Genomic DNA, 13,932 nt, shown 5'->3' on the forward strand with positions numbered 1-13,932 from the left:
ATCCAAAGTCCTTTGAAGGTCTAGACGCCTGGAGGGAGGAGTTTCTTCTTCAAGCCACTCCAAAAGACCCTAATTCCTTTCCTTTTGTTGTTCTTGGAAACAAGTTAGATCTTGACCAGAAATCCAGAAAAGTAACTTCACAAAAAGCTTTGGCTTGGTGTAAATCTAAGAACATTGAATACTTCGAGACATCGGCTAAAAACGCAACCAACGTAGATATCGCTTTCGAGGAGATTGGAAGGAGAGCTCTTTACAGAGAAACTTCTGAAGATCAGGTTTACATCCCAGAGCCTCTTACACTAAACGACAATAACCAAAGCGCCCACAATGAATTCGGGATTGGGGGATGTCCCTGCTAAACGTCCATATATAACTGACTGTTCTAAACTCAAAATAGAAATAAAAAATTGAGTCTCAATGTTCCCTGTAGTACTTTTGACAGAGTGCACAAAGTTAAACCAAGGGAGAACACAACTGCTAATACACCAAATGACCGTTTGTCCGCAGGAAACAAGGTACTGTGCGTTTTAAATTCCACTCTTAGTTTCATTTGAATGAAAATGAATTAAAGTTAAACTCTAAAGAAGAAAGAAACGCCTTAAATATACACATCGAATATAAAATTATGTCTTAGTCTGTTGGGTCTATAATTCCCCCTTCAGAAAGTTGAATCACGCATTCTGACTCGGGGAGATGTGGAGACCCGTAAACCTTACAGACTCTTTGCTCCCCTTTCCCTTTTCTCAAGCTTAGTCTAACGTGAGAAGCATGTCCGATTACGTGTCCTCCAACTGGCTTTGCTACATTCGGCATGAAGCTCATTCCTCCAGCAGGATCCGCCATTACGTGGTTCGTCATTACAATCGCAATATTGAATTGATCTGCGAGTTTATTTAGCTTACTTAAAGTTCTATTTAAAATCTGTTGTCTCTCGGCCAACTCGCCCCTCCCACTGAATTCTGTCCTGAATAGTGCTATGATTGAATCGACTATCAAAAGTGCAAATCTTTCTTCAATCATTTTTCCTGCTGCTGCACTTATTAATTGATTCAAATGCTCATGAGTGTATGCCCTAGCGTACATTATATTGTCCAGAGCAACGTCCCCTTCGATGCCAAACCTCTCGGCTATTTTCACTATTCTTTCCGGTCTAAATGTACCCTCTGTGTCTATAAAACATACTTTTCCATTTCCCNNCCATTCATCTCTAGCGGAAGCTGGGCTGCAACACACAATGTATGGCATATCTGTGTTTTGCCGCATCTATTCTCGCCAAACAATTCCGTTATGCACATACTCTCAAATCCTCCCAACAACATTTTATCAAACTGCTCACTTCCAGTAGTTATCCTCAGTATGTTTTGACGCTTTGACATTATCTCATTCCCTGACTGAAAACAAGAAGACTGGTCCAGTTTTTGAGCTGCTTCTACTATTTTCTCAACCTTGGCTTCAGACAAACCCTTAATATTACACAGTTCCTTTTTGGTCGCCTGAATAATACTCAAAACCGTACATAAACCTGCACTTTTTAATTTGTTTATATCCGCTACGTTTATTCCTGCCGACTGTAATTTGTCTATCTCAACATAAGATTCCTCCTCAGTGCACTTTGCCGAGACCTGTTTAGCAACAGACTTTGATTGACAAAAACTACTCATTATTTTTAATCTTTAACGCAACTTCACCCTTGTCCGGTTCTCTCCTACTCACTTGAAATATTAATTTTATCTCCTCAATTACATTTTTTTGTGCATGCATACTATCCTCTAATTTCAAAATGTTAAACGTGCATGTGCATGCAATTTCCTGTACTTGGTGTCTTTCGTCACCCCACTTTTGCTCCAGATAAAAAGCACAAATTGAGAGGAGTCAAAAAGCTCAGACTGAAAATTTTCTTGCTTGTTTGAATTCCCCTTCTTGTACCTTTATCTCCTCCTATCTCCCTAAATGCCTTCTTAGTTAGATGGCCGGAAGCTTGTCGCATCAGTTTCTCTAGTCCTTAATGTCGAAGCCGGCTTGATGATGTCCTGCATGCTTGTAAACTTGCGTTATATTGGCGGAATTTTTCTAATTAATGCTTTAACTCGTGCTAATCACTCTGGACAGCTTGCTTAACTTTGGCGTTTTTCCCGCACACTGGGCTGGCGTAGAATTTATAGAAAATATTTCAAATATAAATATAAATCTTGTTAAGGATGGATCAGCACCAAATACTTCTTCAAAATAAGATTGTAAAGACTACATTTGCAATAAAATCAAAGGAGGCTGCAATTCAATCTGTAAGTTAGGAATCGTCGCGAATTACCTTCGACTGTATTTTAAAAAACGATCAACAATGAAATTTTCTTAAATGTCAGATTCAAGAACTCGACGACGAGAATGTGTACAGGGAGGTTTCTAGAATGTAAGTTTTCCCATTATATCTCGTTTCCACAGTTAATACGCTGCTGTGGATCCTGCTCGCACTTTCAATTTACGCTCAATCGCTTGTTATTTTTTAATGTATGACTTAAAATGTGCATATTAAACTTGATTGTTTTAACTTAATCCAACATTTTCTATTCGACTTTACAGGTTCATTAAGCAGTCAAAGCCCTCCCTAAAAATGCAGCTTGAAAAGGAGCTAGATGACTTAAAGACATTATTAAGTAAAATGAAGGTAGGTGTTCGAATGTTTTTACCCTTAATTTTATTCATTGGTGTTTTTGAATTGCCCTAATTACACAGGCACTCGAGGCTTCTTGGGAGAGTAAACAAAAGCAAGCTAACTCACAAGCCGGTTCCCTATCTAATTCAAAATCCAAGTCGTGAATTAACTATGCTTTGAACTCATGTACTCTTTGTTGGCGTTTAAATACGGTCCGCCTTCCACACCACTCGATACGTTATATTAAGTGTTCCAGCGACAAAATCATCCACAAAATGCTTTTTAGGAACTCACTTTTATTTTTATATGAAAGAACAAAGATTAGAAAGTTAATTTTTCTTCAACTGTCCTTTCTGCCTCTGATAATCAGCATCCAAAGCTTTGAGCATCGCCCAAATAATGCTTTCCATCCCTGTTTCTAAATAAAACCTCTGTTTGTTTCATGTTCATCTGAAAGTAGATGCTCGTTCTAACCACTCTTCATTTGGCCTCCACCGAGTATCAGGGAGGCCAAAACAGCTTTGGAGGATCCACTATCCACAAATTCGCCCCGGCTCCGAGCACGGCACAGACACCAAAGCTCGCCGAAGAACAAGAGGACGACCAACGTGACTTGTATTGACCCAGGAACAATGGAAAGCAAGGTACGGGAAGAGAGAAAACACAGAACCTAACAAACAATTATTTGGACTATCGGAAATCCAATAACACTTATTGGAAGCCCCATCTCACTGAATAGAGGGACACATACAGACATCATTCCGACCCGATTCTTGAAGGTAAAAATCAAGCCACTCAGCCAATGTACATACCCAGACCTATCANNAACACTTTTAAATTCCTATTGTATACTCGGTTCAAATTAAAGTTTCAATCTATACACGGTGGCAATGGTTATGCGCTGAGCAAGAGGGCATATCACAGCCCTCCACTCCGCAAAGTACCTCGGGTTTAATCACTGAAGGAAAAAGGAACACTTTAAACCCTAATACCTGCGTCTTCCCATCTCACAAACAAATAAATGAACAAAGATACCAATCTCCGAGCACAAACACGCAGTCCTCGGGTCAAAATCGCGTCGTTTGTGCGTCCCATAAGTACTCGCCATTCGCTTCGCAAAAACCACTAACCAAAGTCTTAACTAGCATCCCCAAAACGTCTTAAATTACGCAGAAGCAGATGTGTACTTGGTGACTGCCTTTGTTCCTTCTGAAACCGCGTGCTTCGAGAGCTCGCCTGGGAGCATCAGTCTAACGGAAGTCTGGACTTCTCTGCTAGAAAGGGTTCTCTTCTTGTTGTATTGAACCAACTTGACTGCCTCAGCCGAGAGACGATCAAAGACATCATTAATGAAGGAGTTCATTATGCTCATACTCTTCTTGCTAATACCTGTTTCCGGGTGTACTTGTTTCAAAACCTTGTAAATGTAAAGAGCAAATGATTCCGTTCTCTTGCGTCTTTTCCTCTTACCACCGTCTGCAGGGGACTTTCCTGCAGTCTTCTTAGCTGCCTGCTGCTTCTGAGCAGGTCCTTTAATTGATTTTCCGCTTTTTCCTGACATGGCGATTCCTTTATCTCAAATAACAATTTTGTGATGTCCGTACGCTTTTTTTTTTCAAGTGGAAATTGCGGGAAAATATCTGCCTATCTTTTTACTCATTTTTATTACCCTATTTACCCACATTCATCTCATATTTATGTTATATGTTTGTGTCTACTTTTTATTTATTTATTTGTTGTTTTATTACATGCATGTATTTTTTACACCGGCTGCATGCCCACTCCTTCCCGTCATCTGTCTGCATGTGGTATTTAAATACACTAATTTGTCCACATCCTAATTACTCATCACAGTTCACAATTCAACCACTTTGCTGCGGAATGGACAATCAGTAGCGGATATGTGCGAAAAAAGACATTAGGGATTCGGCTGTGGCAATGTTGGATGCGGGACGACGGGCCCGTTCGTTGTCTTCCCAGGGTCAGATGCGGAACGAACGCGGAGCAGGAGCTGCGTCATTGGTTCGTGGCACGTACACGGCGAGGAGGTTTGTTTTGCTGGCGAAACGACACTGCCGAACCCGGGCGGCTGTCAGATCGACCCCACACCTCTCCCCCTCTGTTACGGTTTGTGATGTAGGATTGTTTCAAATTGCCTGTCTTTGTAGATTCCCCTTTGTCCCAGTAGTTTGGTAGACTTTGAGTGGATGCGTTGTTTTGCTTACAGCGGAATTATGCCTTGTGGCTGGACGCTGAGTCCCCGGTGCGGTGGAGAGGAAGGGAGTGCGCGTTGGAGGTCCGCTTTAGCGGAGGGAGCTGTGGTTGTTCATGGGCCTCAGAGCGGGGGCAGAAACAGACCAAAGTTGCGTTTATCCGCTTCTATTTGGTGCAAATGAGCCCCAGTTTCGTTCCCTGGGAGGGATATTTTAAAAATCTGTGCTCCGAATAGTGCGGCAATATGGGTGCAGAGCCCTCGAAGCCCCAAGATAGGTCAAATAAAATGTAAAGAACCGAGTACTCGCAGAAACAAATCAAGAGTGGTGTATTTATCGTAAATTTTAAAAAGTTCTATTAGCTAACTTATTTTTTGAGTCGATATCTTCAGTGGCACTGTCTATCTTACATAAGCTTTGTCGAGAAGAGCATTTGTTCGGATCCCCAACTGAAATTTGCATTTACCCTAGTTCGTGAAGTAAGGAAAATGGAAGCCAAAAGAATTCAACAAGGAACTGAGAGAAGTCTTTCTACTGTAGGGAAGATCGGTGGCGAATTCAAGTTACAAAAAAAGCCAGAATTCATTGAGAGGCGTCTCTCGCTTTTCAAAGCCCTGTACGAGAAGCAGAATGCCGTTTTGAAGGAAAAGGCCTCTAAGAACGAGGCAATCAAGATCATTCTCGAGAACGGAGATGAGAGGGATGGAATTAAGTTCAAAACTACTCCATATGACATAGCGAGTCAAATATCGAAGAAGCTGTCTGAAAGTTGTATTATCGCCAAGGTCAAGTACTCTTCCCAGGAGGTCGTTGAGGATGAAATTAAGGGCATTGAGGATGAGGATGAGGATGAGGATGAGCAAAACCACAACTCTGAAGGTGGATGTTGCGGATCTGGCTCCGATGACGCGAATTGGCGACTCTGGGACTTGAATCGTCCCCTTGAAGGAAGTTGTCAGTTGTCGATCCTGACGTTCGAGTCGAAGGAGGGACGCGGTGTTTTTTGGCACTCCTCGTCCCATGTGCTCGGACAGTGTCTGGAGAACGAATACGGCGCTCAAGTCACGATAGGACCAGCTTTGGATCCTGGCTTTTACTACGACTCTTACATGGGCGACCACAGCGTAAGCAGCGCGGAATATGCAATGCTGGAGAATTGTGCCAAGGGGATTGTCTCTGAAAAGCAGCCGTTCGAGAGACTCGAGTGCAGCAAGGAGGAGGCTCTGGACCTATTTAGAGACAACCCGTTCAAAATGGCCCTTATCTCTTCAAAAATCCCCGAACATTCAAAAACAACGGTTTACAAATGCGGATCCTTTGTGGACCTATGTACGGGCCCACACGTCCCACACACTGGAATCATAAAGGCCTTCAAGGTGATGAAGAATTCAGGCTGCAATTGGCTCGGCAATACGGAGAACGACGCTCTGCAACGTGTTTACGGAGTGTCCTTCCCAGAGAAGGACAAGTTGGACGAGTACGTCAACATGCTGGAGGAGGCGAAAAAGAGAGACCATCGCGTACTCGGCTCCAGTCTGAATCTTTTCTTTTTCGACTCCAATGTGTCCCCTGGGTCTTGTTTTTGGCTTCCTGCGGGGGCCAAGATGTACAATAAATTAGTTGAATTCATTAGAAGCGAGTATAGATTCAGGGACTTCACAGAGGTAATCACTCCTAACATATTTAGCTGCGACCTCTGGAAGACCTCCGGCCACTACTTCGCTTACAAAAAGGACATGTTTTTGTTTGAAGTTGAAAAGAAAGAATGGGGCCTCAAGCCGATGAACTGCCCGGGGCACTGCATAATGTTCAAGCACATGAACCCTTCCTACAAACAGTTGCCAATCAAACTAGCAGACTTCGGAGTGCTACACAGAAACGAGTTCTCCGGGGCCCTCAACGGACTTACCAGAGTGAGGAGGTTCCAACAGGACGACGCCCACATCTTCTGCGCCCCCGAACAGATACAAGAGGAGGTGTTCAAGGCGCTCGAATTCCTTTTCTTTATATACGGTCAACTTGGATTCAAGTTCGACCTCTTCCTCAGCACAATGCCGGAGGAGCACCTCGGCACGGAAGAGCAGTGGAGAGAGGCGGAGGACTCCCTTAAGGAGGCTCTCAACAAGACCGGCAGGAACTGGAAGGTGAATCCCGGAGACGGAGCCTTTTACGGTCCGAAGATAGACATCATGCTCTGGGACGCTCTGAACAGACAACACCAGTGCGGGACGATTCAGCTGGACTTCCAGCTCCCCATCAGGTTCAATCTGCAGTACAGAACCGATGAGTTGGCTCAATCGAGCAGCAGCGACAACCCGGAAGAGGACAAACAGGCAGGCGACGGTTCAGGTGTCCTCAAGCAGGGCTACAAAAGACCAGTAATCATCCATAGAGCCATTTTGGGCAGTGTGGAGAGGATGTCGGCCGTCATCCTGGAGCACACCGCCGGAAAGCTCCCGTTCTGGCTCTCTCCGAGACAAGCCATAGTACTCTCCATCTCAGACAAAACTGTCGAATATGCAAAGTCCATCGAAGGAGAGCTCAACAGGAGAGGTTTCGACGTTTCTGGCGACTACAGCGGGGCGACAATCAGCAAAAAGATCCGCGAGTCCCAACTTCTCCAGTGGAACTACATGCTCGTTATCGGGGATAATGAGGTCAGAGACAAAAAGATAACTGTTCGCTGCAGAGACACAAATGTTCCTCAGGAGGTATTGACTCTAGAGGAGCTCATTTCCAAGTTCTCCTCCATGGGATTCCCGTCCAGTCAACCCAGACCCTGAAGACCGGCTGTTCCGGCCGCAAAGGGCCTCCGGTCCTCGTCCCCACATTCCACATGTCTTTTGCCGCGCCTTGCATTCACTTCCACATGACACGTTTTATTGCGCGTTGGCGCCTGTTCGTTCCTTTAATAGACGGCCATGAGAGCAATGTGTGCATGCGTGGGTTGCTGCGGGACATAGGTTTCTCGTCTGTGCATAGTTGTGTCCATTTTGTTTAGCTAGTCGCGCTGCTTTGTTGCCCTTCGAATTATTGTTTGGCCTTCTTTTCTCTTCCTCCTCCCGTGGGCTTCTTTCGAGCCGGTGCGGAGAGTCTCTTCCTTCCCTCCGACAGATTACAAGACGTTACGACAGGATAGCGAGCCGAGAGGCGTGCCTTTTCGGGAGATACATTTACAAATGCCGCCATCTAAACAAGAAAGCAAAGGAGCGTGTGTGGTGGTTTTCGAGAAAATCCTGGACGGACTCGGTGTAAGTTAAGTTATTACTTCGGGATAGATCAGACAGGTACATCCGACGTTAATTCCACGGATGCAACACCGCCGGTGAATGCTAACCACGTGCACATCTTCAACGTCCCGTGTAAACGATGTAATGAATATAACTAACGGTGTTCGCGATTGCTACATTCCGCCTGTACCTGCGGATTATAGATGTTGGGTTCCCAGTTCAGAACGGCTTACATTGCGACCTCCGAGGTCGTGAAAGGAAGCGTGTATCCCGTGAAGGAGAACTGCATCAGGAGGTACTCCGAGGCGAATCCCACTTGGGAGAGCATTGGAAGCAAGACCAGTTTGCCGAATAACGAGATCCCGACTTTCACGGAAAACAAGGCGACTGAGTCGTTGTTCTCCCAATCGAGTTACAGATCTAGATTCTAGTTGAATTGCTTTTTTGTAAACGACGAATGGTCTTATTTAAATTGAAACTGCTTTTCGGAGTTGCCGATGCAGATAGATGTGTTGGGATGAAGCCTATAAAGTTGGTCGATTTTCTCCTGTGTTTAAAGCTCGAAGAGGTAAGTACGCTATCACTTGGTCAAATACAGTAGCCTCCGGAGCTGTATGCACCTTGCCTTACTCAACTGTCACCCACTCTTAGTTTTCAGAAACAACTTTAATTTTATATTGAAATATAAACTAATGTAAACGCCAACTTGACAGTACATAGGTATAGATCTAGAACAGTAATAATTCGTACATTACGCATGTTTGTCTGCTGACTGCTCACACCGACCTTTGCACTAAAATTGCTGTAGTTCCTCTTCGTTCTCACCTTCATAGCTCATTTTTGTCTTACTATCCCTATTTTTCCTTATTTGCTTGCTTGAAAAACTACAGTAGTCGGCTATTGCACACTCTGAACACTTAAACATTTTCGTTAGTTGCACCTTTTTCATCGAAAACGGAAGGCGACCTATCTATGCCCGACTCAAATGCCTCAGGCCAGACGGTAAATTACCTTCGCCACTTGACCTTACCTTTGGTCCTATTGGTTTGCAAATAGTTTGTCCGAATCCTACAAACACCCTGTTTATCTTATTCCAGTATTCTCTTAAATAAAATCATTTATTAGTGAACGATTTGCAATTATGGTTTGCTTCGCCTCTTTCAACTGGCAAACCTTACCTTGGGAGTCTTTTTTCCATCGCCTTTCCGGTCTCCACTGGAGTCTTTGTGTTTACCCACCCAATTCTGTTAAAAATTCGATGCATATGGGTATCTACAGAAATCCCCACAACCATCCCAAATCCCTGACAAGAAGTAGTTTTATTAATATGTCACACATCAATCTGTATTATGGTGTCGATTAACTCACAGTTTGTAATATTAAATTTGCCATCTTTGGTCCTATTCCCGGAAGCCTTATCAGCTGTTCGTATTTGTCCGGAACCACTCCCGAGTAATGTTCAAGCAGTATTCTCGATATCTCCTTCAGATTTTTAGCCTTTGTATTGTAAAATCCAACACCATATAACAATTCCCTCAAAGATTCTATCTTTATTTTGTTAATCGACTCTGGAGTTAAACCGTATTCAATCAATCTGTTCATGCAACTGTAAGTAACTTGATCTTTTGTTTGGCTTGACAAAAAAGCTGCAACTAAAACGTGAAATCTCTGAAACAAGATCCATGTAGTTTTTCAGTTAACCGTTCACTCGATTCTCGCAAAAGGATCATATCTAAAAACCTACCCACTCATCATCCGGTAGAGTCTTATTCACTACAATTAAGTCAGCAAATTTACGCCAATCCCACTTCATCATGTACATGACACGCTCAAATGCACAAATCATGACCTGAAGTTAAACTTACCAAAAGACTCGCATCCAAACTCATCAACGGGTGCGTCCCCCTTAAATTCAATATAGGGTTAAATTTATTTGCAAATAGGTGCATTCATTCAACAAGTGGCGTTTAGTTAACACCAAGTAACTTATAGGCATTAAAAACTTACTTTCTCCCTCATTGAAATTACCTCTTAACAAAGTTAATCAATAAGTCAGAGAAACCCACAGTCAATGAGAATTTGTGTTTAAAAAGGTCTTCAACGTTACCTCCCCATATTGTATCGAAGTTTTCAAGACCACTGCAATCACTGCTATTTTTCCTCTTTCTTTTGTCAGAAGACAGACTCATTTCTTATAATATTTATTTTAATAATAACAATATTAACCTGGCAAAAAGCAAAAGGCCTCACTCCTCCCCAAGTGTAGTGGTCCCCCCTCCCCATTTAAAAAAGAATCTTTTGCTAATTAAAATGAAATCATAAAGCAACTTATTTGTTTTCCTGTGAATATTAATCACCCAAATACGATAATACGAAAATATTATTGCGGCAGAAATATAATAATTATTATAATTAACCACTCTCTACAATCTCCTTATATATAAAAGTGAACGTACAAATGTATAATTCATATATTTTATATATATGCATTACATATTTGTTTTAAAATATTTGTATTTCAGCTCTATAGTTAATACAAAATGTAATAATTTTATCAAATTAATTTTGTGTTCCACTCACTTATTTACATTATGTAGAAATACGCTACTATTTTACTAAGCCCAATTATATATTGTTACACACAATGCTCAGAGATACATCCACAACCTCTTTTCCTTTAATGCTGTCTTAATTCTCTTGTATATTTAATATGAAAGAAAAGAAATAACATATTTATCTCAAATCAAACATTAAAACTATACTTGTTTTTGTTGTTTTGTATCAAATCTGTAACTGCATTGTCCTTGACAAGTCTTAATGGCCATATCTTTTATAGTTTTCTGGAGTGTCTCAAATTTATCTTTGCAACACAAGTCACAAACTTCTGCTTTGCAATTTGCATCGCTTTCCGGACATACGTCAAACGCTTTTGTTGTTCCGGAAATGCAGGTCGATAACTGAGTAATATACTCCTTTAATGTTTGCTCTGCAGCAAGATCGTTTTTAGAACATGTTGTCTTACATGAATTATAATAAGTTTTGTCGGTAATCATATTTGTATAATAGTCACAACATTCTGAACAGTAATTGTTCGTACACGTTGTTGCTTTTTGTGGCGTCGATCTATACATTTCCTTGCAGTGCTGTTCTCTTTGCAATAAATGCACATTCATTGTGCATGACTTATACACTGAATCCGTCGTATCCTCCTCACTCTCTTCTGATTCCTGACTTTTTTCAACATGGAATGGCTCTAGTGAAATATTATCGAAGGCTGTGTTAGAACATCTCTTGGCTACTAAACCAACTCTTCCGTGAGTATTTTCCACCCTATTTTCGTTGTATTTAAGTACCTGCTTTGTTATGCCATTGTACTTTTTTGTGTAAACGTAAATAATTGACCCTTCGAAATTAATCAAAACACGATTCCACTCATTTTGAGTATATCCAAATGGTGCTTTCTTCAATAATTGTTTTTTCCCATTCTGTTTCTTCATCAGTGTAATCGTCGAACTTGTTAATGTAACCTGATAATAATTATCATCATCTAAATACCTAAATAATCCACCTATTTTTCCGCTGTCACACGGTGGATTGAAGTCGAATGAAAAATAACCATTTTTACAAGTATGGGTGTTTTTCAACAACACTTTTGATTCATCTCCTGTTTTAACTATCATTGAGTTAGATCTTCCTTTAAATGCTTTTACATATTCCCAGTTCCCATTTTTTGTAATTTCTTCATATGTTGTCTCAAATGTCGACAGATAACACTGCTTATAATNNGAACACCTTGGCGATCTCGGGGGCGGAGACAAAAAGAACTTCTTACATGATTTTGCCTTTATTGATATATTATCAAAGTACACACCTCCCACAACACCGTTTGAATAGAATCCAACAGTACCTGAAAGCAATCCTTCGTCTACTACTTGCATTCTTATGCTTCCTGTCTTTACATACACTCTATCTCTTTGTGCCGTAACCTCAACCTTTGTAAACACTTTCTCTGGGAGTTTGTAGTTTTCTCTGGTCTCCAAGATATATGTAATTCCCTCCTTTACCCTCAGTAATCTTACTCTTTCTTCTTCATGGTTAAACTCAAGTAAGTAGTAATTAGACAAGTCTCTCACTCTGAAAGCGATACCAAAAATACCAGAAACAGGCGGATATACGTCAACGTTCAAGCTGAAATCAAAGAATCTTCTATTTTTAATATTTGCAAATGTTCCTCTCGGCGAGTGTTCTGAAGATCCAGTAATTTGTGAGTTTTGTCCCAATAATTTTGATCTTCCGTTTATTTTCGTTGTTGTATAACCCCAATCACTTGGACCTTTTTGAGTCCTTGGCATATCATAAACTGAAAACATATCTTCAAATGGCATTTTTTCTGTATTTAATTTAAAACTTTGGAAACCTGTCTGAGATGAATGTATTGCTTCAACGTCGTCTAATTTGTCAAGTAATTCTTTTGTTATTGATTTGTACACACCAGTAACCTTTAATAATTCATTTGCAATGTGATCAACATTATCAACAACATTCATTATTTTTGGAGATTGTGACTTTGTTAACATTTCAGCCGGCTTTAATCTTCTTCTCATCTCCAAAATTGCTAATTTGGATTCCTCTTGTGTTGCAACGCCTAATGCAGGATCTACACCATATGATTCATCAATATATTGCGATGCCTCCTTAAGTATTCTTCCCATATTTGGATCATTTAATGAATTTTCCCACAAATCAGTCTTAATTCTTGGTACATAAGGCCTTTTTGGTGGGAATTTGCGTTGGGTTTGTTGTAATATCATATTTCCTTGTGATGTTACTGACTGAGAAGACGAAGCCTGATAGGATGACGGAGATATCTTTGAAATAACATCAATTGGACATTCCTTGGAAATTGTGCTAACTCGAATGCTTCTTGACGGTGTACCTGCCAATTTTTCTGATTCAATTCCGTTCTTTACTGAGCCCTCGTAAGAGTTCTTTGGACCCTCTAATGCAACATTAAACATTCCACCACTATTCGGTGTTATAACCCCAACATGTAAAGCTGCTCTACAAATTGAGCTCTTTTCTGAATATACACCATCGCTTCCATATATTTTTGTATTGTATTCCCCACAACCAGGTGGACATTGTACAAGGATATTTGTGTTTATTGGACCCTCAAATATTGGATTTCTATATGCTACAGTGTCACACTCGATATCAACGTGGTTTAATTGTTTTTCTGCTGGAGCAGCATTTGTAGAACATACAATACCGACTATATTTGAATTCTTTAAATTGAAAAAACTCAAGTAGCTTCCACTAAACCCAAGTCCGACAGCGTCGTTTCCAAATAGAGTTGTTGCTGTTGATTCAGGTGATGCTAATGAGAGGACCAAACTTGACAAATCAGTTGTACCATCTCTTAAATCTTGATAAGAACCTGTACATTTTCCATCAAAACAACCATAATCTACCGCTAATGGAATTCCACTACCTTCTGAAAGTTTGTAACCCATTATACCCAATGCTGCCTTGATCCCAGATACTTGTTCAATATTCCTCAGAACTAATGGTTCTAAACCAACATGTGAACAATACTTTCTAATATCAGAGACGGATGAAACTGATGTTGAAGCACCTGGAATTCCACCATCGTTCCAGATATAATATGATGCACCAAATTTAATGTCACACCAAACTCTAATTGGTTCAGGTGAACATCTTGGAAGGATCCAATAAAAACCTGAAACTGCGTTTGGATTTCTTGCTGAAATCGAGTAGCAATCTTCTGCTGGGAGATTTGGTTCGTCTCCTGCTTCATGTCCAACTCCAACTTGAACTT

The 13,932-nt window shown here is 41.1% G+C and overlaps 8 protein-coding genes across 8 annotated transcripts; 3 read left to right on the forward strand and 5 right to left on the reverse strand.

Moving 5' to 3' along the window:
• Positions 1 to 8: 8 nt before the first annotated feature.
• Positions 9 to 359, forward strand: FG386_000248 (ras family GTPase; the record flags this gene model as incomplete). Its single annotated transcript, XM_067339402.1, has 1 exon — positions 9 to 359. A coding segment is annotated over one exon (351 nt), but the record flags the coding sequence as incomplete, so codon positions are not given.
• Positions 360 to 630: 271 nt separating this feature from the next.
• FG386_000249 (meiotic recombination protein DMC1-like protein) lies at positions 631 to 1,083 on the reverse strand (the record flags this gene model as incomplete). Its single annotated transcript, XM_067339403.1, has 1 exon — positions 631 to 1,083. The coding sequence occupies one exon, from the start codon at positions 1,081 to 1,083 to the stop codon at positions 631 to 633; it is 453 nt and encodes a 150-aa protein (XP_067198495.1).
• An 86-nt stretch (positions 1,084 to 1,169) lies between these two features.
• On the reverse strand, positions 1,170 to 1,661 carry FG386_000250 (meiotic recombination protein DMC1-like protein; the record flags this gene model as incomplete). Its single annotated transcript, XM_067339404.1, has 1 exon — positions 1,170 to 1,661. One exon carries the CDS (start codon positions 1,659 to 1,661, stop codon positions 1,170 to 1,172), a length of 492 nt encoding a protein of 163 aa, XP_067198496.1.
• Positions 1,662 to 2,198: 537 nt separating this feature from the next.
• On the forward strand, positions 2,199 to 2,814 carry FG386_000251 (uncharacterized protein; the record flags this gene model as incomplete). The annotated part of the gene is made up of 4 exons (XM_067339405.1): positions 2,199 to 2,282; positions 2,361 to 2,407; positions 2,578 to 2,662; positions 2,731 to 2,814. The coding sequence occupies 4 exons, from the start codon at positions 2,199 to 2,201 to the stop codon at positions 2,812 to 2,814; spliced, it is 300 nt and encodes a 99-aa protein (XP_067198497.1).
• Positions 2,815 to 3,815: 1,001 nt separating this feature from the next.
• FG386_000252 (histone H2B) lies at positions 3,816 to 4,211 on the reverse strand (the record flags this gene model as incomplete). Its single annotated transcript, XM_067339406.1, has 1 exon — positions 3,816 to 4,211. The coding sequence occupies one exon, from the start codon at positions 4,209 to 4,211 to the stop codon at positions 3,816 to 3,818; it is 396 nt and encodes a 131-aa protein (XP_067198498.1).
• Positions 4,212 to 5,351: 1,140 nt separating this feature from the next.
• FG386_000253 (threonyl-tRNA synthetase) lies at positions 5,352 to 7,646 on the forward strand (the record flags this gene model as incomplete). The annotated part of the gene is made up of 1 exon (XM_067339407.1): positions 5,352 to 7,646. The coding sequence occupies one exon, from the start codon at positions 5,352 to 5,354 to the stop codon at positions 7,644 to 7,646; it is 2,295 nt and encodes a 764-aa protein (XP_067198499.1).
• Positions 7,647 to 8,886: 1,240 nt separating this feature from the next.
• Positions 8,887 to 10,282, reverse strand: FG386_000254 (endonuclease III; the record flags this gene model as incomplete). The annotated part of the gene is made up of 8 exons (XM_067339408.1): positions 8,887 to 9,063; positions 9,124 to 9,196; positions 9,272 to 9,396; positions 9,462 to 9,761; positions 9,838 to 9,866; positions 9,959 to 9,998; positions 10,101 to 10,121; positions 10,160 to 10,282. 8 exons carry the CDS (start codon positions 10,280 to 10,282, stop codon positions 8,887 to 8,889), a joined length of 888 nt encoding a protein of 295 aa, XP_067198500.1.
• A 567-nt stretch (positions 10,283 to 10,849) lies between these two features.
• Positions 10,850 to 13,921, reverse strand: FG386_000255 (uncharacterized protein; the record flags this gene model as incomplete). Its single annotated transcript, XM_067339409.1, has 2 exons — positions 10,850 to 11,783; positions 11,886 to 13,921. Coding segments are annotated over 2 exons (2,970 nt in total), but the record flags the coding sequence as incomplete, so codon positions are not given.
• Positions 13,922 to 13,932: the final 11 nt, after the last annotated feature.

The sequence above is a fragment of the Cryptosporidium ryanae genome, assembly GCF_009792415.1.
Source record: "Cryptosporidium ryanae isolate 45019 chromosome Unknown contig_116, whole genome shotgun sequence".
NCBI classification, from domain to species: Eukaryota; Apicomplexa; class Conoidasida; order Eucoccidiorida; family Cryptosporidiidae; genus Cryptosporidium; species Cryptosporidium ryanae.